The sequence below is a fragment of the Sparus aurata genome, chromosome 9 (genome assembly GCF_900880675.1).
Source record: "Sparus aurata chromosome 9, fSpaAur1.1, whole genome shotgun sequence".
Classification (NCBI taxonomy): Eukaryota; Metazoa; Chordata; class Actinopteri; order Spariformes; family Sparidae; genus Sparus; species Sparus aurata.
The window spans coordinates 5,562,469-5,588,494 of NC_044195.1; the positions used below are offsets into that span (position 1 = coordinate 5,562,469).

The following is a 26,026-nucleotide window of genomic DNA, read 5'->3' on the forward strand; positions in this document are numbered from 1 at the left end:
CATGGTTTCCTCGAAATCTGTCAGAAAAATCTGGAAATCTCTTAAAGGAACAGTACACCCCAAAAAAGGAGTAATTATCTACTCAGCCCCATGCCAATGGAAATTTGGATGAAGTTTCGTAGTCCACAACACATTTCTGGAACTTCACAGCAAAACAGCATCGCAGCATTCTCCTAAACCTAATTCGTCTCATAACGAATGAGATAGGGAGTTGAACACATTTTTACAAAAAGTTATTACCAAAAGTCTTCAGATAGCAGTGTGCTATCCTGTAAATTAGCTGATTTAGAAGCAGAGTTATAGTTTCATATCAACATGATTACATGTTCTGAAAACCGAGATGTAGTTATTGACACATTTTATAATTGAATACAGTTCTGACAATGTCAGACAGGGTGTACAAAGGGAGAGAAAGAGTGAGGACCAACTTAGTGATGAATGTGGTATATTTATGACTATAGACAGACTGATGGCAGAATGGCTGGTGTTCTTATGTTATCTTTTTCCCAACAAACAGGTGAGTTTGTCCTCTCCTCATCAGGATGTTCTGTTCTGTTCTCTATCTGAATAAACCTCCATTACACACGGCCAATTGAATGTTCATCTAAAAGACAGACAGTACGCTGACAATCTTCGGGAAGAGCTTCAGATGGAAATCCAGTTTAAGAATCTCCTTAATAAACAATACCGGGAGCTGCAGGAGACACATTTACACAGCCAGGAGAAGTTCAGTGCTGATCTCCAGCTGGAGACGCACAAGATCAAGAACTTGAGAAGATCAGTGTGTCACAGTTTGTGGTATACAAGACTTCAGCCTCAGAATGGGTAGAGTTGACAATGAATTAACTTTAATTTTTCGAGTAACTTGCGTTGAAAATATAATCGTTTCCCATCATTAACCTCGATTAAAACAAGCATTCCAGTGCCCTGTGTTACTCTGGATATCATCCTAACTATAACATTAATGCAGGTCAGAGGACAAAGAATACTGCAAAGCCTTAAGAGTTCAGGTTAAGCTTTGCCCTTTGCCAGCAGTGACATTTTCAAACCTTATGACCAACTGTTCAATTGCAGCAATGCTTCACACTGCTGGTAGGTCTATTCTTACCACTCACATGATGACCCTATTTCTGTCTAGTTAACTGGGGCCATGAACCACTCTGTGTAAGTGTGGAGAAATACACCCAGAAACCAAAAAACACATCAGTCAGTTCTTTTTTTTTGAAAAAATAAGTTTTATAAATCATGCAGTTGTTATCTTTCTGAAGTCATTCAACACAAACATCATTTATACAACAAGGTCTTTCCCCTTCCCATCAGACAGACACATTTCTCTTATAAAGAATTGTTTAAGTCGCTTATGTTATCTTCAAACCAATATTTACACTTAAAAACTAAGTAATAAATATGATAAAATGAGTATAATGTTTAAAAATGAAGATACTATGCTGCCAGTAGGCCTGGAGGCACTCTGAGTGGTGTGGGGTGGACAGGTGGAATTGTGAAGGTTTCAGGGTGGCAGATAGCTCTCTGAAACAGCGTCTGACTGACAGGACAGGTCAAGCTGTGTGACCTGGCCTCTGACTCGACAGACAGTTTGGGCCCTTAAATTGACAGTGGGTATAAATGCTTTCTTAGCTGCGTTTAAAAATAACACTTACACTGCTGATATTGCACACTTTGCTGCATAATTTAGCTACTCATATGTCCAGTGTCGCTCCCTTAATAATGACGAGAGCATAGCATGTGTCAATAAAGAAAAAAAGACAGCGTCCCCTACTGATAACAAAGCAAAATAAAAGTCAACACCCTGTGTTGATGTGTATTCCTGATAGCTTACAGTACATTTAGTACATCTGTCTGCAGTCATTTCTATACATCGTCTGTGACTGACAATCAGACTAACCTGCCTCCGCCCTTTTTTTTTAATGATATATATTTATAATATACAGTATATGGTTGTGTGTGGAGTTGAATCTTACCAAAGGGCAGAGTGACTGTGCATTAGCCACACAACACTGAGTTGATTTTACTTTGACTTGTGGAGTTTCTTTACATGAATTCAGACCTTTGTTTCTTCAGTTACTGTGTGCCTTCAAGTCATCATCGAGGCATCAATACTATCTGGATCCAGGGCTTTGTAAGTGTTATCTTCAAATTATCTTTACCTAACATAAGGATTGTTGACCTCTAACCTCTGCCTTCCTGGAATGAGCAGCAGCAGTAACATGATCCGTAAGTAGTGACCCATCTCAACTGTAACCGCCTACTTTCTACATACTGAAACTTTCAAAAAATGCTTTCGTTTTCATTTCCATTGTGCGTCAAGAACCTCAAGGGTTACAAAAGGTTTCTTAATAAACTACTGTCATTAGTGTTCTGCACTGCTATAACCAGTCTTTGTGCTCCCTTGAAACAACTGTGAGCAATGTCGTTTCAAAGTGCTGTTGAGTCATTGCTCTAATACCCAACTCTTTCAGAGCTGCAATTATTAGTCCAAAATCGAGCAATTAGTTGATCAGCATAACTCTAATTTTCAAGCAAAAATGCCAAACTAGTTCCAGCTTGTCAAATGTGGCCATCAGTTGTTTCCTTTTCATCACATACAAAACAGTGAATTAATCGAGCTTCAGGATTAATCGTAACTTAATCGGCAAATGAATCAGTGATGACAATAACTGATACACGCTTCCCAACACTGATATGGCTGAGAAAGGAGTGTGTAGCGAGCAGAACTTGAAGGTATTTGGAAAACACACTGACCATCTACTGTATGAAAAGTTGTCTACAGGCGTCACTTTTAGTTGATCACTTTCCAACTAATCACACCTGAGTCACTGAACACTCATATAATCCTTATCCACTGAGCACCTGACTCACATCAGCTGTCAGACGAAGTGTGTTGCTTCCTTGAGATTACAGATGGAACTGTACATGTAATGAGGCTGACCTGGGACGAGCAATTAACAGGCTGAGACTTAAAGCTACTGCACAGCTCATTGTCCCCGCTGACCGTATAGCTCAACTTGAAATCAGATTGCTTTTCAACCCTAAATTTTCACAGAAACACACTCATGAGCAGTGCATTAAAAAAGAAAGGAAGTTAAGATCAGCATCATCCAAGCGGACTGCAATGCACGTTTAGGTCTTCCATCTTTATCTCCACACTGCAACAGCTATTAGATACACCTAAGCCTCTGCACATAGCTGCTGAAGGCAGTAGATGTCTCCAAAAAACACTCCCCATTCTCCTACAACTTCAAAAGTGTCATCTGCCTTGTTTTGTTTTGTATTCCAACTAGTGTTGTAAAAGTATTGATACACTGATACATGTCGATCCTGAATATTTAAAAGGGTTTCAAGACTCAGTTTCCACAGTGTCGACATGCACCACTGCAGTGCCTGCCTCGCCTCGCCTCCTCCAGAAGTAACATAACTTTTTTGCATAAGTCTTGTTATATTTATCCTTTCTAAAAATCAAACTTGTTCTAAATTCCATAGAAAATCTTCCCCATCGGGACACGGTATCAAATATTGATATTTTCAAGGTATTATATCGAACTTAGAAATCCCGGTTTTATGACAAGACTGGTCCCAACACAGGTGATCTGTAACATTTGCTGAGAAAATCATCTACACTGTGTTCTGAGATCTGTGTCACTGAAGCGAAATGGAGAGTACCCCCTATAACGCAGGAATCCCTCACATACTGTCTTCAAGGTGATTTCAGGCTCACAGAACGGCGACGACAGCGTCCAGTGTGAGCCTTTTTAAACAAACACACAAGTCACCATGAAATGAGAAACGGTTAAACTACCTGAGAGCAGAATAGGAGGGAAATGGCTCTGCATTTGTGATGAAGACATGTACTGGAACAGTGTCTTCTATCAGCAGCTTGCTAATCAAAGTTTGTTTCAGTGGTATTACCAGTGGTAGCAAAATGGTGGTTAGAGCAGTGTAGCTAACTGCTGAGTGTAGCTAATGTTTACAGACGTGATGATTTGCTTGACCAATCATGACCAACAGTACTGCAAGGCCATAGTTTAACTTCTATGGAAACACTCACATAACCTGTGGATTCAGTTTCACAACCAGGCACAGATTGATGTTCTGTTAATGGAAATGAATTGAAATACAAATGTTTAGCACCAAGGTGATAATGAGCTGGCGGATCCACATCAGTTCTAAAAATGAGATTGTTTAGAATAAACTTGGTCATAGCTGTGAGAAAGGCACTGCAGTTTTCAGTAAGAATACAGGTAGTCTTCTCTTTCTCTCTACACTCCTCTCTCTTTTTTCTCTTTGGCTTTGGGCTTTGCGTCTGACAGGGTATCTGTGTTTGTGCAGCGGAGGAGACACTATGTGTGGTGAACCTCGTGGAACATGAGCTCGCGAGGGATGACCGTCTCAGCACCGTACACCTTGGAGGCACGCCGCTCAAACGCAGACACCATCTGCTTCACCACCTCGTCGAAGAAGACGTGAGCTAGCTGGGAGTGGAGGAGGGACCGGAACTCGAAGGAGATCTGAGGAGGGGAGGGAGGGAGTGTAGCGGGTAAAGTTAGTAGCTGCTGTAGTGTTAGACACACAGACAGACCACTGACGTATATACAGACAGTGCTATGTGTCTCTGAAAGTTTCAAACTGATCCAGTGACAAATATGACATGCCAACCTCTGAATCATGAAATAACCAACACATTTTCTGACAGTTTAAAAGTTCAACCACAGTCTTGCCACAGTTACGTACAGAAAAGTCCACAGTGCAGGTACGAGGATAGCCGGGAATGCCAGGGCTGAAACGCCAGACCGTCTCCAAGTGGTTGAAAAGTTTTGCCTCTGAACAGGAAGCCTGCCCAACAACATATACACATTATTTACAATTGGTTTGCTGCAAAGCAGAACCCGCTGATTAGTTGCTTGTCTAGATTAACTGCTAACATCTTACCAGCACATATAACCTTTTAAAACCCTGGTGGAGATATTATAGTCTCCAGAGTCACTCAATGCACAATCCAGCCTACCCCAATGCTACTTTGCACCTCACCTAAGTACTGTAAATATATTACTTACTTTTGTGTCTGTGTAACTAACATGCTGACTTGTGTAACTAACATGCTGACTTGTTTGTGTCTCTGTACAACTTGCCTTACCACATGCCTTTAACTGCCCCAAACAAACAAATAAAGTCTTTTGAATTGAATTAGAATAGAATAGAAAAAGATACTGAAGCTCTGTTAACATCATATTGATTCAATGGAGTGCTGGTACATGCTACTGCATGGACACAAAACAAAGTGGAGCTGCAAAAGTGTTGCTCTGTGCTTACAATGACCCTGTATATTCATTTTATACTGCATACATTTATATATTATAAATAATACAATTATTTACAATTACAATTGTGGCTGATAAAAGACAATACACAGAGCCTACGCTGTAGCAGCGTGGTGGGGTTCAATGCCACTGTGTTGCTTTTCTATGTAGTTACATTTAAACCTATATCACAGATTTAACATGCAAGTGTAAACTGACCTCTGATCTAAATGAAAGTGAAAAATGAAACTGAAGTTCATTTGTTTACTTCATCTTATTTTCATTGACATATTGCAGCACAGCACCTAGTATATTTTAGTAGATGTTAATTGACTTTACTATGATCCTCTGTTGTGACAACTGATGGTGTAACTTACTTCCTTCAGGCTAGAATATTATCACGTCTAATATCTCCATGACTGTCAATGTTGAAAGCTCTTCCTAGTGCTAATCAACACATGGCAATCTGAAGACGGGAACAAATGATACAGGACAGATTTATGCGCAAAAAAAGCGAGAGAAGCTTTGGATAAGAATACAAAAGGGTTCTTGCATGAGGCCTGTTGTGTTTAGTAAACTGGGAGGAAGTACCTTACCTTGACCAGGTGGGGGCGTACTGTCGTGATAAGGGAGGTGTAGTTCTCCACCACAGGTGGAAAGCCCACAGTTAGTTTGGCCTTGCAGAATCCAGCTCGTTTAAACACCACATCAGACTTCTTGCACCAGGGAACAAAGTGGCGGTAGTTTTCCACTTCAGCCACCACTTCATACATCTCCTGCATTGAATACCTGAAGAGTCACGGTTGGAGAGCAGAGAGCAATAAGCTCCCAGTGTGCAAATGCAGTCCATGCAGAGCGGCACGTCAGGAAGTACATGAAGGTCAGAAATTGTGACATAACACTAAATACTAAATAAGACTGGCACGGTACAAGACTCCTGACCCACTTAAGTCTGAACTAGGTCAATGAGGAATGGAGAGAAGGGAAGAGAGAGAGAAGGAACAGACAGGGAGGCAAAAAGAGTGCAAGATAAGAAGAAAATGAGTAATGTAGTGAATTAAAAAAAAGACACAATGTAGTGAATGAAAGATAGATGGAGATAATATTCCACTCCACTGTTAGATAACTGCACCACCTGCCTGCGTCTATTTATACAAGCAGATTTAGTGATTATGACCTCTCTGTGGAACACAGGAGGACATTTAGTGCGTCATACAGAAACACACATGTGGAGCCTTAAATAGGACACCAGTGTCCAAAACAATTATCCAGTCGTGAACTTATGATTTTATTTTATTTTTCTAATTATTCAGTAAGGTTTTATATTATTACGATTTAATATACTCATGTTGTTTTCTGCCATTATGCGTCATACATGTTTATCATCAACTTAACAAGGACGTTTTGAGCTCCAACTACACCAAAAACATGTGACGAGTATGTCTCAAGACATGCCAAGGGAAGAAACAAAAACTGTAGTTAAGATAGAACAAGTTTCAAAATACTAGACCACAAGTGAAAGTAGACTTGAGTGACCCACCCAATGATACGTCTCTCGGAGTACTCCTTCTTCTTGGAGAAGGAATCAGCGAGGTTGAAGAAGCTGCGGGCAGGCATCACAACGCCACGCCCTGTTACGGCTGCACCCAGCACAGGACACGGTACACGGGTCATCAGGATCCCACATGATGACAGGTATCTGATCACAAAACAAACAATAATGACATAGATTGGATGAGAACCCCCAGGACAGGGTCAATACAATAAATTTAATTCAATAAAACAACATTTCTTTTGTTGATTCAGATGTTCTTGGAATATTAGTTAGACTATTTACAATTTCACGGAAAAGTAAAATGTTTTCTTTTTTCTAGTCTGAGACAAATTTTTAACCTTGTTCATAACAGATCCAGGTGGGACAGGAACTCTCTTGACAACACTGATTAATTTCTCATCATCTACATAAGACATAACGCCTGGTCTAAATTAGTCAATAATACCTGTAAATCAAGAACAAGGTAACAAGCTGCAACATAAGCCTTTATTCCTGGAGAACTGGATACTCGGCAAAGACGGATTCTTGCGACTCCTGCCAACCATTTGTCATTCAAGCAAAATGGGTCACGGACGTAGAGGTGGTAAGTTGAAATGAAACAAAGTCAAGGGCACCAACTTTACCACTAGCTTTAGAGACCTAAAGCACACTACACAGACTTTAAATGATCATTTCTGCTTCATGTGTGACAGGCAGAGGGAGAGAGAGGGGATGACATACAGCAAAAGGCTCGGGCTGGAACTGAAACGCAGGCCGCTGCAGTCAGGACTTGATCTGTGGTACGTGCTCTACGAGCTGAGCTACCAGTGCACCTTTTAACCTTGTATTGTGACTGCCTGTCTGGCTTTTTATACATGATCTTTCTGTATGGCTTTGGGAGAAGCTGCAGAATTACATTAATGATGAGGTTTCTACTGCAAACAACCTGGTTGGATAAGAAGAATTCCATTAATGCTTGAGAAATGAGTTCCGGCAGTTGCCAGTTTTTCTCACAGACTCAATCTGCTTTTTCCTGATGTCCAACTGGTAACCTCCATCTTTCTTACATTCTCATAGATAGTACAATAGAGAATTCAATGCATTTGCAAGAAAGGCAATATTCATGTCTCAACATTCAATCCCATGACAACTGTTGAGCATAATGTCAATTAGTTCAAGATTAAATATGTAAGAATTCTGCATTAAAAAGTATAAAAAGCACTTCATCTTTGTTATATATTTTGTTGACTTGTGTATTATTTACAGTAACCCACATTTTTCCAACAATGTTCCAGCCAAGAAACTTCCACAAGTTTACTCAAGCTTATGGTGCATTCATTTAGTCGTCTGTCATGGAGTCAGAGAGTGAGGAAGGAAGAACAAGACTGAAAGTAACACGAATAAACCTTTAGCAGTGGTGGCTGTTTAATGGTGTGTTCACCACCAGCTTGGTGCGTTCGACCACAGGATCTTTTGAGTTTATCTGCGTTACTTGTGGAAGTTTTTATTTAGTTTGGACAGCCAGATTACTTTACTGTACATTAGCATTAAGCTTGCAACACTACGAGGGTGTGTGTGTCCATGTGTTTGAATTCAGGTCACTCATCAAAATATGTAACAAAGGTCATTTTTAGACATTTTAATGGAGAAACGTTACATGTTATATCTTTGACCTGTGCTCAGCAATCATCACTTTTTTTCTTACGTTTTATTCAATTTCATAATCAATCAAAAATAATCAACTGATCTTGTTATATCAATAATTATTTGTTGCGGTTTTAATTCGCTTTTTCTACAATGCTGCTTTGCTGATCAGCAGTCAGCGGGATCATAACAAAAGCCCCGAGTCCGCTGTGGCAACATGGCTGAGGACTCTATTAATCTGGACAGGTAAAAGCTAGTTTGTAGCCTCCATAGATGCCTTTAACATATAACTTACAGGTTGTCTTACTGTTGCCATCTGCAGCCTGCAGGGTCACAGTGACTACCACTGAGGACCATGGCCGAGTGTTTGATTTGTCCATTGTGCCTGGCTGCCACCCACAGCACCTGTGGCACCCTGTTCCACAATGTCCCTGGCACTGGATGGTTTGGAAGCACAACACAGTTCCCTGGGCATATGTTTAGCTTTAACTACCCATTATGTCACCACTTAATGTGATATGAATATTTATGCCATCATCAGCTTAAGCCATGAAACATTTTCCGTGCTGCTTCAGTTTACTGGTCCATTACTAGCCCTCTGGTCACTTTAAAGGGAACCCATTCACAACTACCTGAAATGCGATACCGCAGAGACATGCACTGACCTCAAACTGCCAAATCCATGCATGTGCATGGGTGCAGATAGAGAGTTATGGTTCAGAAATTGGACTTCAGAGCAAAGGAGGAGGACGGTGAGCTCATTGTGCTTAAGGTGTAAAAACAGAGTGTGATGGATAAAGAGATCATTTGCACACTGATATCTGCAAGCTGTCAAAAGATATTGCAGAACATCATACTTTTGCAGCAGCTTTTCTCCTGACACATTGCTATATCCAGTATGATGGTTAAGCTGCAGTAGTGAAATGTAAATTTGTACATTTACTTAAGCAGAGGACATTTTTGAGATGCTTTCAATTTACTGTACCCTGGCATTTCCATTCCATTCTCCTCTCCATTTTTCTAGAGGAGAATATTACATTAACTCCACTACATTTAGCTGACAGGTATAGTCTGTGATAACCTTGCAGATAACAAAGAAACATATCAATGATATATTCAGTTATTATCTATAATGATGGATTCATCGACCTTGCAGCATTTCAGTAGGTTAAAAAGATATCTCAGTCTTGATCGACTACAATTGAAATGCTGGTTAAATGTCAAGATTGGGAACATTTTGATGACAACACATCTGTATTTTCACCTCTACAATTCTGAAAGCCTGCCTTTCACCTAGACTCACTGGGACTATATTTACATAGTTATAGTGATTCTGCAAAGTCTGATCTCTGTCTGATTACCCGCCTCCTTCCACCGGTGTATTAGGCTGTTGTCATTGCTGTGATTTGTAGCTGGACTGTATTAGTCAGGCAACTTCAATTGACAATAAGTGACAAATACTATGTTTGAGGAATCAAAGGTAATGGCAAAACATGTCAACACCAGACGACAGAATTCCTGGCACGCTAAAAGAAAAAAAAAAAAAAAAAAAAAAAGGCCCACGAGGAGTCGAGTTCATAAATGTTGCTCCTTCAAACTAAATTGTTCACCCCTAAACACGCCGATATCTATCTTTTACGTTTGTTATCGTCCGGTGCGTCTTCATCTTAACTTTCCGGGTTCGGTCGAGCACAGATTTAAAAAGATTAAAAACTTTACCTTACGTTGTTCCTGGTCTGTAATTCCCGGCTCGCTGTCGTAGGTAACTGTTTCAGGCACTCTGCTACTTTTCTCAGGCTCCGGCCACCTCTCGCCATCGTCCCTTCTTTGACGGATTTCTTCACTCGCCCGTTAATACCAAGTTGACAGGCATCGGTGTCCACGAATGTCCCGCCCCCAACGTCACGCACTCTCTGAATGTCGGCCAAGCATTGGAGGAGCCATGCCAACCGAGAGTTTTCATTGGCCGGTCTCGTGGTTCGTCAGTCGAAATAACTGACGCATCTGACTTGCGCGTGTTTGTACGCGTACACGCAAGAATGTCACGAGATGTAGGCTCAAGTTTCACTGTGGGCCTGTAATCGAGTACACTCAAGTTCAGAGCACCTTAAGGTTATTCACACACATACACACACGCACGCACGCACACACGCAAGCACACAAACACACACACACACACACACACACACACACACAGTATGGTCATTAACCTTAAAGGTTGCTAACACATTTATAGCAGGTTTTGTAAACTGCACACTACTATAGGCCCATAGAAAAGCATTGTAGTCTCGCAGAAATCAATCCTACCTTTATTAAGGTAAGGTAAGTTTAAAGAAAAACTGAGCAATTTATTTGAAATAAATTGCTCAGTTTTTATTTAAACAGTTTCATGGATGTGCAGATACAATTGCATGATGATTACACATGATCATCTTGGACACTGCAGTTTGTGGTACTGTTGAATTCTATTGTGTTACACTGACAGGTGTTTCCATTATTTTGCCCTACCTCTTTCTATCATAGAAGGGAGGTTAAATAACAGAAGGGAACTGTATAAAAGTGAATCCAAGTGAACAACAAAAATATAAACAATCAGCTATACAAATCAAACCATGTCTGTATATTGAGTTAAATCTTATTCAAAGAAGTTTTACCCTGCTGTGTTATTTATAGTTGCAGTACCTGTGCCACAACCCTGTATACATGGTAACAATCAGACCTGTAGATATATTATATAGTATTTTATTGTCTCGGTCCCTCCTTTATACAAAAGCTATGTTTGTGTTTGTGTTTGTTTATATTTGGTTAGCTTGTTCTCTTTTTTTTATCTACCGAGAAGCTGAGATAAATACCTTAACAAAGTTGATTATGAAAGTTGATCCTGTATTATTGGGTGTTTTGACGCTTGTAAGTGCTCTAATTATTGATATTTTTTTTGAAAATAGATATATTTTATATCATTCTTTTCACTGAATTAATCTTTAAACTGAAAAAAAATATATATATATTAAATCACAAGGTCTGTCTGAGGACTGTGTAGAAGTAGCTCTAATAATGGTTTTGATATTACACAAGTAGTGGTAGTGGTAGGCTAGTAGTGTCGTATTACATTGTATAATTGTATCAACAGATACAAATAAATACAATTAAGTACCAAGCTACATTCACTGTATGTATTCTTATTATAAGTACAGAATATCGGTAACCTATAGATAAAATGTTACGGAATTTGGGGTTTATTTGGGTTATTCTATCTTATATTTCTACTCCACTAAACCTACACTGTATACTGTAAGTACTACTGCTATTTTAGTTTTTGACATCTTTGATTATTTTTTAGAGTACTATTTTATTCAGTTGAATTCAAAACTGTATTGCAGACTCACGGTCCAGATAAAAGACAAGACATTCAATAGAATTAATTGCACACAAACTTACAATGAAAGATAATAATTTAATAAATGATAAATGTAAGTTTTCTTAAAACAGCTTGGAAAGGACTGACTCCTGCAACACCAGACAGTATGCTTGCACTTTTCCATCTAGCGAAAATACGAAATAAGTAACCTTGTAATAAAAAGTGTTGCTTTGTTAAATGTTATAGATAGGTTTACTGAATATAAGGTAGGCTTAGTTGAAAGCTCCGTGTGAACCATCTGGCTCAAAATGATTTCTATCACATTAATCCGCCAATAACTACAATGATACTCTGTGTCTTAAGCCAATAATGTGTTGACTTGAGTATTTCTACATCGTGATATATTTCCAACATTAAACCAACATGCTGGACCGGTTCTTGATTAGCCAATCGTCACTTAGAATAGTTAAATAGTAACCTTATGTAAACTGGTCTGAGACCAGCGACCGACAGTTAGATAGACGGAAGTGTGGATTAGCAAGCTTCCGGTTTCAGAGTCGAACAACCACCACCAAAATGGCGAAGATCGCCAAAACCCACGAAGGTAAATTACTTTTAAAAACACTCAATAAGGTCTATTTCAGATTACCTCGAATAATATTATATGTAGTAATACGTGGTGCTAGATGTTGCGCTGGATAGACGACATGCTAACAGACGAATTCATCGTTTAAAACGTGAAAAGCAAGCGGGCCACATACGACGCAACGCGGACAGCTTAGATAATGGCGCTGGTGGCTAGCTATTTAGCTTGCTAGCTAGCTACCGTAACCGCACACTTATTATTTGTTTGCCTTTTTTGGATGTATATGCAACTTCGGGACCCGGCTCGTCGACGTGCTCTAATATTCTTTAATTGCGTGCTTTTATTGTTTAAATATATTTTTATTTTATCAATGTGTGCAGTTATTTAAACGCCCAAATGGTTCTCAGTCGGCTAACCCTGTTAGCTTTAGCCTGATTTAACAACACCGTTCGACCACACGTTGCACATACGCACAGTGTGATGTGTAGCTATTTGTGTCACAAAGCCGCCATGCAATCCGTTACGCAGTGTCACATCTGTATCATCAACGGTAGTCGTCATGTGCAATTGTGTTATTTTTTTAATAATGCAGTTTCTTATCCCCCCCACTCGTTTGTCGAATTCCCTATAGATATCGAGGCCCAGATCCTGGAGATCCAGGGGATGAAGGCAACCCTGCTGGAGGAAGGAGAGCAGGGAGTGGGCCTTGACTCCACTGGCTTTTATGACCAGGAGATCTATGGAGGCAGCGACAGTCGCTTTGCTGGATATGTCACTTCCATTGCTGCCAATGAGCAGGAGGATGTAAGTATTTACCAACCCAGTAAATGCACTCATTTGTTTTTTCACCAGCCCTCTATCCCATGTTTTTACAGTTATTAATAAGTATACTGCAGATCGTCATTTCTTTCATCCTGTCAGAATTCCAGTGTTTCTGGAGCTTGACTGCTTCCTTTTGCTTGGTGCAAATGAGCTAGGAGAGTCTTGCTGTTTTGGTGAGATTTGACTAGACTTTTTTTTTTTTTCCTCTCTTGCTTTCCACAGGATGATGAAGATGATTCATCAACAAGCTTGTTGGGTCCAAAGAAGCCAGGGTACCACGCACCAGTGGCGATACTCAATGCCATTCCTCAGTCAGACGAGCAAGTATGTGGACATTTATGGTGTCACAAATGTTTAAAAAGAAAAGTTTGAAAATGTATTTGTCAGAGTAGCTCTCAAAGGGCCTTTATCTGATTGATTTAGAAATACACTCACACTCTATACCGCATCTGTCTTTTGCAGTATGACCCGTTTGCAGAGCATCGTCCACAGAAGATCGCAGAGCGGGAAGATGAATATAAAGCCCGGCGCAGACAGATGATCATCTCTCCTGAGCGTCTCGACCCTTTTGCAGACGGTAAATTTAGCTATTTTTTGTCTTCATTACACCTTTCCCATTCCCTCCCCCTTTTCACGGTTCACTTTTTTGTGACCCCCATGACAACAATGGTTTCACGCCCATGGTTTTGCTGTTCAACCCTTCGATCACAACGCAATAACTTGCTTCCCAGACTTGATGCCTTCCCTGTGGTCAATCCTTTGTGGTCCAAGAACATTTTGTCATTGTACTTTTTCTTCCTAATATATGATCTGCATTTGTATCCAACTTTGCAACACATGTCGGTGTGGGCTGATAGTTTACCTTCAGGTCATTGTTCTGGAAAAATATTACTGTCATGATTTTATTGTGCAAAGTGAAAGTCTTATCCTGGTGTGTGCTATTCAATAAAGCTAAATCCAATGTAGGGTTACCATGCATTTCAGTGGGGAGGTGGTTAGGTGTTTAATGTTCAATGGGGTAGTTCACCTAACAAACATGGGTCGCAGATGGGTTGTGTGTGAGTCGAAGGGTTAACAATCCTATGTGAGCTTCAGTGTAGATTATGATGGGAAAGTGCAGTGTCTTCTTGTCATAGCAAATGAGGATGAGTGATGCAGGTTTGAGGCTTGGCTGTGGTGTAATTCACCTGCCTATGAACTGAACTGATGACAAACGATAATCCAGGCGCTCGTACGCAGAGTTAAAGAAGCCAAAGGTTGGCAGTGGAGAGAAATATGCTGGGTCACTTTGGCATAGTTGACCCAAACTTATTAAAGTTATTATATAAGAACATTAAAAACCATTTACTGAATATGTCAACCAGGTCTCATTAGTCGATCAAATTTTTCTTTTTTCTCTTAGCTATGGCTGGAAATGGCCTTTTTAAGCGTAGAAACATGTAAGCGCTTGAGTATTCTATGGAAAACCATAAGCAGTCATTGTGAACCAGCTATTTAACGCCATCTATTGTTATTATATCTTCACTCCCCTGACAACTTGATCTTAAACGGTCTGAGTCTTAAAGGTTTGGTGTAGTTAGGGCATATCTGAAGCCTGCATGTAGAGAGAGCTCTTTGTACAAAGTTGTTGTGTAAATATATTTTTATTTTACAACTCTCTCTGTAAAATAGAAATATGTTATCAAGAAAATTGTGTACCACAATACCACAGGCCCATACTAACTGTCCTTAATTTCTCTCCTACAGCAGTACTGCTTTGCCAGTCCTGTACTGCACTCTGTTAAGAGTGCAGCAACTCATCCTGTGTAGGTTTTGGGGAACACAGAGAACTATGCACTTGTCAGTTTGGTCAGGGTCCACTGGCTGCTTGTTTGGGGCCTATGAGGGGAATCAGATGCAGCCCAGCCACAACAAACTTCAACCCCAAGAGCCTCTTAAGTTTCTTTTTTTATTTGGCTTATCGACTTCCAACAAATTTAGATACGATTCTCCCTCCAGACGTAGTGGAAAATCACTGCCCAAATATTTGATATAACTCAGGCTCCTGTTATCAGATACCTTTGTCCTGAAAAGGAAGTTAAGATCTTAATGTATGATGATTGAATAATAACCAGTGCTGTCACAAATCAGTTTGGCTCTGGCATGTCGTATTATCATACTACTTACACATGGGCTAGATTTATAATTTTTCGCCTAATTTCTTATTTAAATGCCAGTGTAGATACTCATTTTTTTATACTTCAATGCCATTCCTAGATGTAGCCTCAAAATCTTTCCTTTTTTAATATGCTAGAATAAATGATTGGGAATCTGGGCAACACGGTCTCATATTGATTTTTTTCTAGTTTTGTGGTTATGCCCCAAGAAGATGCTTTTGTTTTTTGAGTGCCGTAAATCAATGCAACACAGGTGGTATACTGTTGTGTGTGAGTTCAAACCCTTTTCCAAAGTGTTACTAATGGTAAAGAGAAATTTTCTAGGCTTCTTTTCTGCCGGTTGAAGTCTGACTGCAGAAGACCCTTGGCACTGAAAGTGTACGTATTCTGAAGAGCACAGCCCAGGACCCCTGCATCAGTGATGGCTATGACTTCTTAATCCACTTAAAGAAAGCACCACAACCTCAGCTCTTCTCTCTATGTATCTGCTTGTTTTTCATTAGAACGCTATGACTGTATGTAAGAGAGACCAATGTATATTTGTATGTAATTGATAGGACAGCAGCTGTTTATAAAAACAGGAATGTAAATTAATCTGTTGGTAAAGAGAGTCAGACTTAGCTGACTATGTTTGTGCTTGCTGTGTTTGTAATAACTCAGGTCCCTAGAGTGTATACTTATGAGTGTCCTTTGTTCTTGTTGGTGCTCTTTCGCGCAGGGGGCAAAACGCCGGACCCCAAGCTGCAGGTCAGGTCGTACGTGGACGTCATGTTAGAGCAGAACCTGTCCAAAGAGGAGGTAAGCAGCTACTTGGTGTTTTCTTTGACATGGACTAAAAACTGTCGTCAATACCTTCTGTGCTTTAAAAAAAAAAAACCCAAAAAAACGTAACATTTATTCCTCAGCTCATACAATTAATCCTGATGTTTGTGCACATCTGTATGTAGAGGGAGATTCGTCTGCAGCTGGCAGAGAAGGCCAAATCAGGGGACCTGAAAGCTGTCAACGGGTCAGCTGCCGCTCAAGCTGCCACAAAACGTAAGCGTCGCTGGGACCAGACAGCTGACCAAACCCCTTCTAATGCTACACCCAAAAAGATGTCCAGCTGGGACCAGGCTGACTCGTCTGCTGAGGTGAGCCACTCAAGGTTAAGCCTCTGTTAACATTAAGTGCAAGATAACTTTAAGGTTTTAAGTTATTTATGTGATTACAATTATTGTGATTAATTGTCAGTCAGTACTCAATATAATGTAACTTTAAAATATTATGGAATCCAGTAATGTAGGGCAACTATTTTAAAGTTGTGGATTGTCTGACTTATGTTTTTAATCTCATTTTCTTTGTTTCTTTTCTCATAGACTCCAGGACACACTCCTGCACACACCCCTTCAAACAGCCGATGGGATGAAACCCCTGGCCGTCCTAAAGGGAGTGAGACCCCAGGAGCCACCCCCAGCACCCGCATGTGGGACCCCACTCCAAGTCACACACCTGCTGGAGCTGCCACTCCTGGCAGAGACACACCTGGCCATGCGACACCCGGCCATGGTGGAGCCACAGGAAGTGTACGCAAGAACCGTTGGGACGAAACCCCAAAGACGGAAAGGGAAACCCCGGGACATGGCAGTGGCTGGGCTGAAACGCCACGCACAGACAGAGGAGATGAGTCGGTGGGCGAGACTCCAACCCCTGGGGCCAGTAAGAGGAAGTCTCGATGGGATGAAACCCCTGCCAGTCAGATGGGATCCTCCACACCACTACTCACCCCAGGAAAGACTCCCATAGGAACACCAGCTATGAACATGGCTACCCCAACACCAGGTACATAAATCTTCACTTTTTGTTGCATTGGATTTTCCTTCTACCATCTCTGTTTTGCACCTTTTATTTCTTGTTCAAACTATGTAACTTTAACTGTCAGGCGTTGTGTTCCATCTTCTCAGTTTGTTTTTGAGAAAAGGGAATTTTATTAACAGAAGCTAATGGATTTCCAAACAACCACTCTCTTCAAGCCCTGTAATGGTTTGCGTTGTTTTTAAATTGGTTTCCTCTTCTTTTTTCTCCAGGTCACCTGATGAGCATGACTCCAGAGCAGCTGCAGGCGTGGAGGTGGGAGAGGGAAATTGATGAGAGGAACCGGCCTCTAACAGACGAGGAGCTTGATGCCATGTTCCCAGAGGGATACAAGGTTCATAACCCTTCATTGCATTTAATGATCTGGTAAAAACTGCAATAATAAACCTTATTTAACATTATTCATAGTACTGACAGTTCATTTTTCTCCTCCACAGGTCTTGCCTCCACCAGCAGGTTATGTGCCTATCCGTACTCCGGCCCGTAAGCTGTCAGCCACTCCCACCCCTATTGGAGGCATGACTGGCTTCCACATGCAGGCAGAAGACCGCACCACAAAACAGATGAATGACCAGCCTTCAGGCAACCTCCCCTTTCTCAAACCTGATGATATCCAGTATTTTGACAAACTGCTGGTGAGCATTTCATTTTTCTGCACAACATGTGTAAAACTGTAAAATCAACAGCTGAATTTTGTTTCTGTCTGAAGTTCAACGTGTGTTGATGAGTAGCTCTTTATGTTTGTGTTAGGTGGAGGTGGATGAGTCCACACTGAGTCCTGAGGAGCAGAAAGAAAGGAAGATCATGAAGCTGCTACTGAAGATTAAAAATGGAACACCACCAATGAGGAAGGTTGGTTGATGTTACGTCCTTACTTTCAACCCTCCGATTTTTTCCATTATCCTTCTTTAAAACATGCTTTAAGTTCCTGAATTTCCTGTACTCCTAGTGCTTCTGCTGCTTCTTTTTTGTTCTCATGTTACAAATCAACCAAGGAGGGTTGTAATCACATGAAGCACAAAAAATACTGATTGTGAGATCAACACCCAGCACTGAGCCTGTATGTGGCTACAGTGTGAATATTTGCTTGCTAAAGAATCTTCTCTCTGAGAAACTGCTGCTTTCAGTAGAGGTCGGAGTGAAACGATCATGATCTGCTGGAAGCAGCAGATAGAGGTCAACAGATCTGTTGAGGCTGTCTCAATCGATGCGATTTCAACCATTGACAAACTGACCAATCCTCTCCTCTCTCATCTTAGGCCGCTCTGCGCCAGATTACAGATAAGGCTCGTGAATTTGGAGCTGGCCCCTTGTTCAACCAGATCTTGCCGTTACTCATGTCACCCACCTTGGAAGACCAGGAGCGCCATCTTCTGGTTAAAGTGATTGACCGTATTCTTTACAAACTGGATGACCTGGTTCGACCATACGTACACAAGGTATGAAAAGACTGACAGATGTGCGCTTCTTCAAGTGAATTGTGATTTTGGGGAACTAATTTACTGTCCTTTCTGTCACCAGATCCTGGTGGTGATTGAGCCCCTACTGATTGATGAAGACTACTATGCCAGAGTAGAAGGCAGAGAAATCATCTCTAACTTGGCAAAGGTAATGTGGCAGAAAAAAGTACACACATGTTGCTCCCTGCGAACTATTCTCGCCTTTTTGACCAGCCCATGGTCAGATCAGGGCTAGCCGTTCGCTAGATTGAAACCAACATGAGAGCTAGCATACCTGCCATTTATGGCTTGTGTGTTCTCAACCTGCACCTGTTGGTTACAATCAGATATTCCATTGACAGAATGTAGTTATGTATTGCTTGGATAGATATTTATCATTGCCACCACTGCGACTGGAAAACATTTTGGTTTCAAACCTTTTATTAAAGCTCTCATTTGCAAAGATGGTAACGTTCAATAAAATTCACATGAACTATGTTAAAAACTGCATGCACATTCTTAAACAAGTAGTTATGAACAGCAGCTATCCTGTTGTTGACATCTCTTGTATACTGGTGCACCTGAACGAGGGTAAGCAGACAGTATAATCTGAATGAAAGCCAGTACACATTATTTCCCAGGTCTGCTCTGCTGAATGGTGTTGTAAAGGGTTATGTGTTGTTGATGCATTTTTCATCTTTATTCTGATCAGGGGGTGGTCCATCTAGCAGATTTTAGTTGAACTGAAAAACATGAATTTTCTTTATTTTAATTGCTATGACATATGTGCAACATGCTCCCAAATAATACCAAAGCTAATTGAAGTTTATATTTAACACATTCCATTCAGAAAGCGGTTTTGTGGATGTGATGACTTTCTCTGAATGACTGACTGGTCAGTAAGTTTCTTGTTATGTGGCGATGACTAATTTGACATTCCTCTTCTTCCTGTTTGTCCCAGGCTGCTGGTTTGGCTACGATGATCTCAACAATGCGACCTGATATTGACAACATGGACGAGTATGTCAGAAACACCACAGCCCGTGCTTTTGCCGTGGTGGCCTCTGCTCTTGGCATTCCTTCTCTCCTGCCCTTCCTCAAAGCTGTATGTAAAAGCAAGAAGTCATGGCAGGCCCGACACACAGGCATCAAGATCGTGCAGCAGATTGCCATCCTTATGGGCTGTGCCATTCTGCCTCACCTTCGCAGTTTGGTGGAGATCATTGAACACGGTCAGTCATGTTAAAGTTTTAACAGGTCCTAGAATCTTAAATTATATGAAAATGAATATACCACAGTTTATTTGAAATCAATCTTTGATACACATTCTCTGAACTTTTGCTATATCTAGCTATAAAGATATACCTAATAATTGCTTAATTTTGGGCCTGAAAGTGAAACCTGAACATACAGTTCATAATTTATTTTGATAATATCATAATAACTGGAATCAAATGTGTTGAAGTACTGATTGTTTGACTGTGTGATTTCACAGGTCTTGTGGATGAGCAGCAGAAGGTGAGGACCATCAGTGCCCTGGCTATAGCTGCCCTTGCTGAAGCTGCTACACCCTATGGTATTGAATCCTTTGACTCCGTCCTCAAGCCGCTGTGGAAGGGTATCAGACAGCACAGAGGAAAGGTAAGATTTCAGTAAAAAAAGGGGGGTACTTAGCCTAGATTTTGATGAAAGAACAAACTATTTCTTGCAAGATCAACACCCAGCACTAAGCCTCCATGTGGCTACAGTGTGAATATTTGCTTGCTATAAAGTCTCCCTAGAGGAGCTGCTGCTGTCAGTAGAGGTCAGATTAAAGACCAGCAATACTCTGCTGGGAGCATCAGACAAACACGATTATTCCTCAGGTCTGTAAACCACAATCATTGGGCTAAGTTTGTATTAACAATATATTTCTTGAATTTTGTCACCAGGGTCTGGCTGCTTTCCTCAAAGCTATTGGGTACCTTATTCCACTGATGGATGCCGAGTATGCTAACTACTACACCAGAGAGGTGATGCTGATCCTCATCAGAGAGTTCCAGTCCCCTGATGAGGAGATGAAAAAGATTGTACTCAAGGTAAGGGATGGGAAGAATAACTTGATAGCCTTCAACCCTAGCTAACTTAATGCGACTCATTCTCGCCTGTTCAACCACCACATGGTTTCATCAGGGCTAGTAGTTCGCTACATGAACACCAACATGAGAATTATCAGAGCTGGCATCTCTGTCCTCTCTGTTCTCACCCTGCACCCGTTGGTTACACAACAATGCTTTTTTATATGAACTCTGATATTTGAGGACCTCAGACCATGTTGAAGTCATCTGTCACAGTTTGCCGTCTCTGACCTGCACTTGTATTGTATTTCATAGGTGGTGAAACAGTGTTGTGGCACTGATGGTGTGGAGGCCAACTACATTAAGACTGAGATCCTGCCCCCCTTCTTCAAACACTTCTGGCAACACAGGATGGCTCTGGACAGGCGCAACTACAGACAGGTTGGCAAACACACAGAAGTTCACCTTTAACCTATTAAAGAGACTTCAAGCTTATGCACATATCCCACTCACGTTTTTGAATGGTCTTTTCCTCCAACAGTTGGTGGACACCACAGTGGAGTTGGCAAACAAAGTAGGAGCAGCAGAGATCATTTCTCGCATTGTGGATGACCTGAAAGATGAGGCCGAGCAGTACAGAAAGATGGTGATGGAGACTATTGAAAAAATCATGGGCAACCTGGGTGCAGCTGACATCGACCACAAGCTGGAGGAGCAGTTGATTGATGGTATCCTGTACGCCTTCCAGGAACAGACAACAGAGGTAAGTAAAGGGGATCACACTGGCTTCATTACCAGCTGTAAAAAGAAAAAAATCTATTGTGTACAGTTTCTGTCAAAGAGTTTCCAGGATGGGAGGAACCCTCTTTACAAAATGTTTGTCTTGTTGACCTAATCCTTTCTCCTTCTTCAGGATTCTGTGATGCTGAATGGTTTTGGCACTGTGGTGAATGCCCTCGGGAAGCGTGTCAAACCCTACCTGCCTCAGATCTGTGGTACGGTGCTGTGGCGTCTGAATAATAAGTCAGCTAAAGTCCGTCAGCAGGCTGCTGACCTGATCTCCCGTACAGCTGTGGTGATGAAGACTTGCCAGGAGGTACATTATGAAGACATGTGCACACACAGATTCAAAGACCCAACTGTATATCCTATTTTAGAAACTAATGCATGTTCTCCTTGTCCGTGACTGCAGGAAAAGCTGATGGGTCACTTGGGTGTGGTGCTGTATGAGTACCTGGGAGAGGAGTATCCTGAGGTTCTGGGTAGCATCCTGGGAGCACTCAAAGCTATTGTTAATGTTATTGGTAAGTGTCCTACATTTCTCAACACTCAGTGCGTTTACTTGACACTCAAGAAAACCAAATTATTGTGTTAGTCCGACTATGATCGGATTTTTAAAATGCATGTATACACCTTAGTCTGACTAAAATCGGATCAGATTTTACATAGCCGAATTAAATCACAGATTATTTGATAGTCGCGCATGTATACGTTCCATGTATACGTTGTGCACGTATACGTTCCATCAGATTTGATCGGATTTTGCGTTCGGTGAAGGCTCGAGATTTTTTTCCCGGGGCCATGAGCCGGAAGTAGAAGGACAGCGGCGTCTGTCCTCCGAAATAACCGCAAGCAAGAGCGCCATTGTGCACCTAGTTTGTGTAATTATCATGTACACCATATATGAAATCTACAAAGATGTAGCTTCGTCTTGCTCTTCGTACGCCATCTTTCTCGAGTGCTGAGGCAGTTTGTTGTTGCTGGTGATGTAAAGAGGTCAGCCGGAGGTGGCTCTATTACCACTAGTTGAAATGGGGACAGCGCCACCTATTGTACCGGGGTATGACATGCTTCGGCCAATAATTCGGTTTTCTCACCGGCATGTATAATCAGACAATTGCAGTTGTCTGAGTATACATGCCGGTGAGAAAACAAGCTGTGCATGTAAACGTACTGAATGATTGCATTTTTAATGATTAAGGCCTTTCATGGACAATCATTCAGATTTCTGGATTGAGAAAAGTAAACATCTGGAAAGTTATTGGATAATGTCCTTTTCATTGCAGGTATGCACAAGATGACTCCACCAATCAAAGACCTGCTTCCTCGTTTGACTCCCATCCTGAAGAACAGACATGAGAAGGTGCAGGAGAACTGCATTGATCTGGTGGGAAGGATTGCAGACAGGTTAGTAAAATACAATTTGATATTGAAGTTATATATACAATGCAGTGAGCAGCACTGGGCATTAACCTAACACCTTGTTTATTTTAGGGGTGCTGAATATGTGTCGGCCAGGGAATGGATGAGGATCTGTTTCGAACTGCTGGAGCTGCTCAAAGCTCACAAGAAAGCCATCCGCAGAGCTACTGTCAACACATTTGGTTATATTGCCAAAGCCATTGGGTGAGTGCTGCCTTCAGAAACATTGTGGAGGTCTTCATAAATACAAAATGTTTTTGTATTTAGTTGATTGAATCATCTCTATTCAGGTTATCAGCAGCTCTTAGAAATATTTCATTTTTCTTTCCTTAAAACAGAGGTCTTACAATGGACTAAAAGGATTTGATTCACAAAAGTAAAAAATGTTGTCTTTTTGCTATCTTTAGGCGCACTAATGTTGGTCACAGAATGTATTTGTATCAGATTGCGGGCTGTCAGTAGTCTGAGCATCATTGTTGCTGTGGGTAGCTACATAAACAAGGACGCTTCATCTCCTAATGGAAAAGTTGATTTTAGCAAAGACTTCAGTGAATAAGGTTTATAAATTGATTAATCCATCATCCCCATGTTGCGTTCATTAAATTAATTCTACCATTTGGAATCATTGTTTCATACTGATGGAAAGTACTGAGATTTAGAAAAAGAACCAAATCAAGGCCATATTGGCCACGTTGGTTTTCTGTTACACCCTCATACTTTGTATGACAATAAAACGGTCATAGATTTGAGACCATATGCTTTTAGAAGTCTTAAATAGAACTTGGTGAACCATGCAGAATCCCTGTGATTATTATTTGAAATATTCACTATATGATAAATAAAACCAATGCCCGTTTCGCTGCTAATGGTATCTGAACTAATACTTTGCCCGTCTCGCTCCTTCCCTTTAGTCCCCATGACGTGTTGGCCACGCTACTGAATAACCTGAAAGTCCAGGAGCGTCAGAACAGAGTCTGCACAACTGTCGCCATTGCCATTGTTGCAGAGACCTGTTCACCATTCACAGTGCTGCCTGCGCTCATGAACGAATACCGTGTGCCTGAGCTCAACGTGCAGAACGGCGTACTCAAGTCCCTCTCTTTCCTGTTTGAGTACATTGGAGAGATGGGTAAAGACTACATCTACGCTGTCACACCACTGCTGGAGGATGCACTCATGGACAGGTGAGTAAGAAGACAGTTTCTGTCTTCCACTGTGTACTAATCTTGACAAAGGGATGTTGTAAAAACACAAAATTCCTGAACTTTGCACCTTTTGGTGATAGCTTGCTTAAGTAAACATGGAGCTACTGATTTATAATTGTCAGTGTATTTATACCAATAACTGTGGAGCCTTGACTTTGTACTTTTGTCATGCTGCAGGGACTTGGTCCACAGACAGACTGCCAGTGCGGTGGTCCAGCACATGTCTCTGGGCGTCTACGGTTTTGGCTGTGAAGACTCCCTCAACCACTTGCTCAACTATGTGTGGCCCAATGTCTTTGAGACGTCGCCTCATGTAATTCAGGCTGTCATGGGTGCCCTGGAGGGGCTGAGGGTTGCCATCGGGCCCTGCCGCATGCTGCAGTACTGTTTACAGGTAAGAATAACCAGGACCACTCACCTTGATCGACTTTCCCAAACTGCTGAATGACTTTTTTTTTTTATCATGTTGTAATTGCAACATGAGAAATTAAAGAGAAATTACACAGGAAATTGACAAATACGTACATAATCTAAAAAAGGAGGTCACGGCTCTGAAGGGGAAAAATGGCTATGGCTTCCTAAGATTGTTGATTATCAGTGAGCAAGATGTAACTGCAGTGGGCTGTACTTAAACAATTTAAAAGTGTTGGGTTAGGTGTGACTGAATAAAGATCAGAGAGAACAGGTCACTGTACTAAGCCTTTATCATTGAATTTCTTGTATCCTCAGGGTTTGTTCCATCCGGCCAGGAAGGTGAGAGATGTCTACTGGAAGATTTACAACTCCATCTACATTGGCTCACAAGATGCCCTCATCGCCCACTACCCACAAGTGTACAATGACGAGAAAAACATGTATGTCCGCTATGAGCTGGACTATGTCTTGTAAATACAAATTAATGTCTCCTCTGCTTTTCTCCTGCCTCAATTCTCACTTTCAATTGTCGTCTCTATTTTGGTCTAGGACTGAGCTAGTTTTTAATTAGCAACTGTTGGTCTTTTCCAGGGTTAAACAATCCCCTCACAGGCACATTAGGCCTCTTAATGCCACCTATTTACCCTGAAATGAAAATGAGCATGATTTGGGGAGAAATAAAACAAGGAACGTTGTAGAGTCTGTATGTATTTTTTTATTTTACTTTGAGTGTTTCCCGTAAGGAATGGCTGAGGTCAGATGAACCTTGCCTGAAGAATGCAGAGCAGTCATTACAATGTTTTAAATATTTGGATAATGTTTTGTTTTGTGTGTATTGATTGGCCTCTCTACCGGCTGCACCCTTTACACACCCTCGACTCAATTCACACCTTTCTTCTTACTAGATCGTTGCTTTATTTAACCAAATAAAATGTTTGTTTATAAAACTCCATTTCTGTGTCAGTGAGGTTTCTTTTGTCTTCATGCAAATGTAAACCACATGCGTGAAGTAGACATCTATACAGATGGTTGTAGTAGCTTTAGGAGAATTTATTATATTAAGGGGAGCGGAAATCTAAACCTATTAATTTGAACATAATCAAAAAAATTGTGAACATTATGAAATGTAACATTTTGTAAACAGTTAAAGCTGAACCCATTAATAGTTATTATAGAAAATGTAGAAAACCCTACTGCTTTTAACGGCTTCTTTGATGTTTTAATCTTAAATTAGTGATGGATATGTGGCACGTCAAACCTTAATTTGGACCACTTCATTTCATGCTTGATTTATTTTTACGGAAACTGGAAGACAGGAAAGTATTTGAAGAGGAATAGAACAGAAGAAAGTATAGTGTGTGTATATATAGAGAAACATTACTTGAGTGACATAGCAGCGTTGCCTGTGTCACTGATGAGTCATTAGATAGAATGGATTAG

The 26,026-nt window shown here is 41.0% G+C and overlaps 2 protein-coding genes across 4 annotated transcripts; one reads left to right on the plus strand and one right to left on the minus strand.

Moving 5' to 3' along the window:
- Nucleotides 1-1,211: 1,211 nt before the first annotated feature.
- coq10b (coenzyme Q10B) lies at nt 1,212-10,385 on the minus strand. The gene is made up of 5 exons (XM_030428769.1): nt 10,213-10,385; nt 6,856-7,014; nt 5,912-6,104; nt 4,750-4,851; nt 1,212-4,526 (listed from the first exon to the last, which is right to left on the minus strand). The coding sequence occupies exons 1-5, from the start codon at nt 10,308-10,310 to the stop codon at nt 4,359-4,361; spliced, it is 720 nt and encodes a 239-aa protein (XP_030284629.1). The 5' UTR covers nt 10,311-10,385; the 3' UTR covers nt 1,212-4,358.
- A 1,939-nt stretch (nt 10,386-12,324) lies between these two features.
- On the plus strand, nt 12,325-25,538 carry sf3b1 (splicing factor 3b, subunit 1). Of its 3 annotated transcripts, XM_030427437.1 has the most exons (24): nt 12,428-12,455; nt 13,069-13,241; nt 13,482-13,583; nt 13,722-13,836; nt 16,134-16,213; nt 16,363-16,548; nt 16,774-17,236; nt 17,482-17,603; nt 17,707-17,904; nt 18,020-18,121; nt 18,529-18,708; nt 18,791-18,877; nt 19,670-19,940; nt 20,204-20,349; nt 20,640-20,786; nt 21,081-21,206; nt 21,307-21,528; nt 21,679-21,861; nt 21,958-22,069; nt 22,832-22,952; nt 23,040-23,171; nt 23,879-24,151; nt 24,350-24,566; nt 24,902-25,538. In XM_030427437.1, exons 1-24 carry the CDS (start codon nt 12,428-12,430, stop codon nt 25,058-25,060), a joined length of 3,945 nt encoding a protein of 1,314 aa, XP_030283297.1. In that variant the 3' UTR covers nt 25,061-25,538. The 3 variants fall into 3 exon arrangements, with proteins under 3 accessions (XP_030283299.1, XP_030283297.1, XP_030283298.1); XM_030427438.1 differs by lacking the exons at nt 12,428-12,455; nt 13,069-13,241; nt 13,482-13,583; nt 13,722-13,836 and adding an exon at nt 14,157-15,793; XM_030427439.1 differs by lacking the exons at nt 16,134-16,213; nt 16,363-16,548; nt 16,774-17,236; ... (15 more) ...; nt 24,350-24,566; nt 24,902-25,538 and adding an exon at nt 15,006-15,577 and having other exon boundaries at nt 12,325-12,455.
- The last annotated feature ends 488 nt before the right edge of the window (nt 25,539-26,026 follow it).

Bases quoted from the DNA above. Each gene is read 5' to 3' on its own strand.
- coq10b (XM_030428769.1), bottom strand. From the start codon at position 10,310: ATGGCGAGAGGTGGCCGGAGCCTGAGAAAAGTAGCAGAGTGCCTGAAA. The intron at 7,015-10,212 runs GTAAAGTTTTTA...TTTTGTGATCAG, and splicing joins CAGACCAGGAACAACGTAAG to ATACCTGTCATCATGTGGGA. The intron at 6,105-6,855 runs GTGGGTCACTCA...GTGACTCTTCAG, and splicing joins TCCGAGAGACGTATCATTGG to GTATTCAATGCAGGAGATGT.
- sf3b1 (XM_030427437.1), top strand. From the start codon at position 12,428: ATGGCGAAGATCGCCAAAACCCACGAAG. The intron at 21,529-21,678 runs GTAAGTAAAGGG...CTCCTTCTTCAG, and splicing joins TCCAGGAACAGACAACAGAG to GATTCTGTGATGCTGAATGG. The intron at 21,862-21,957 runs GTACATTATGAA...CCGTGACTGCAG, and splicing joins TGATGAAGACTTGCCAGGAG to GAAAAGCTGATGGGTCACTT.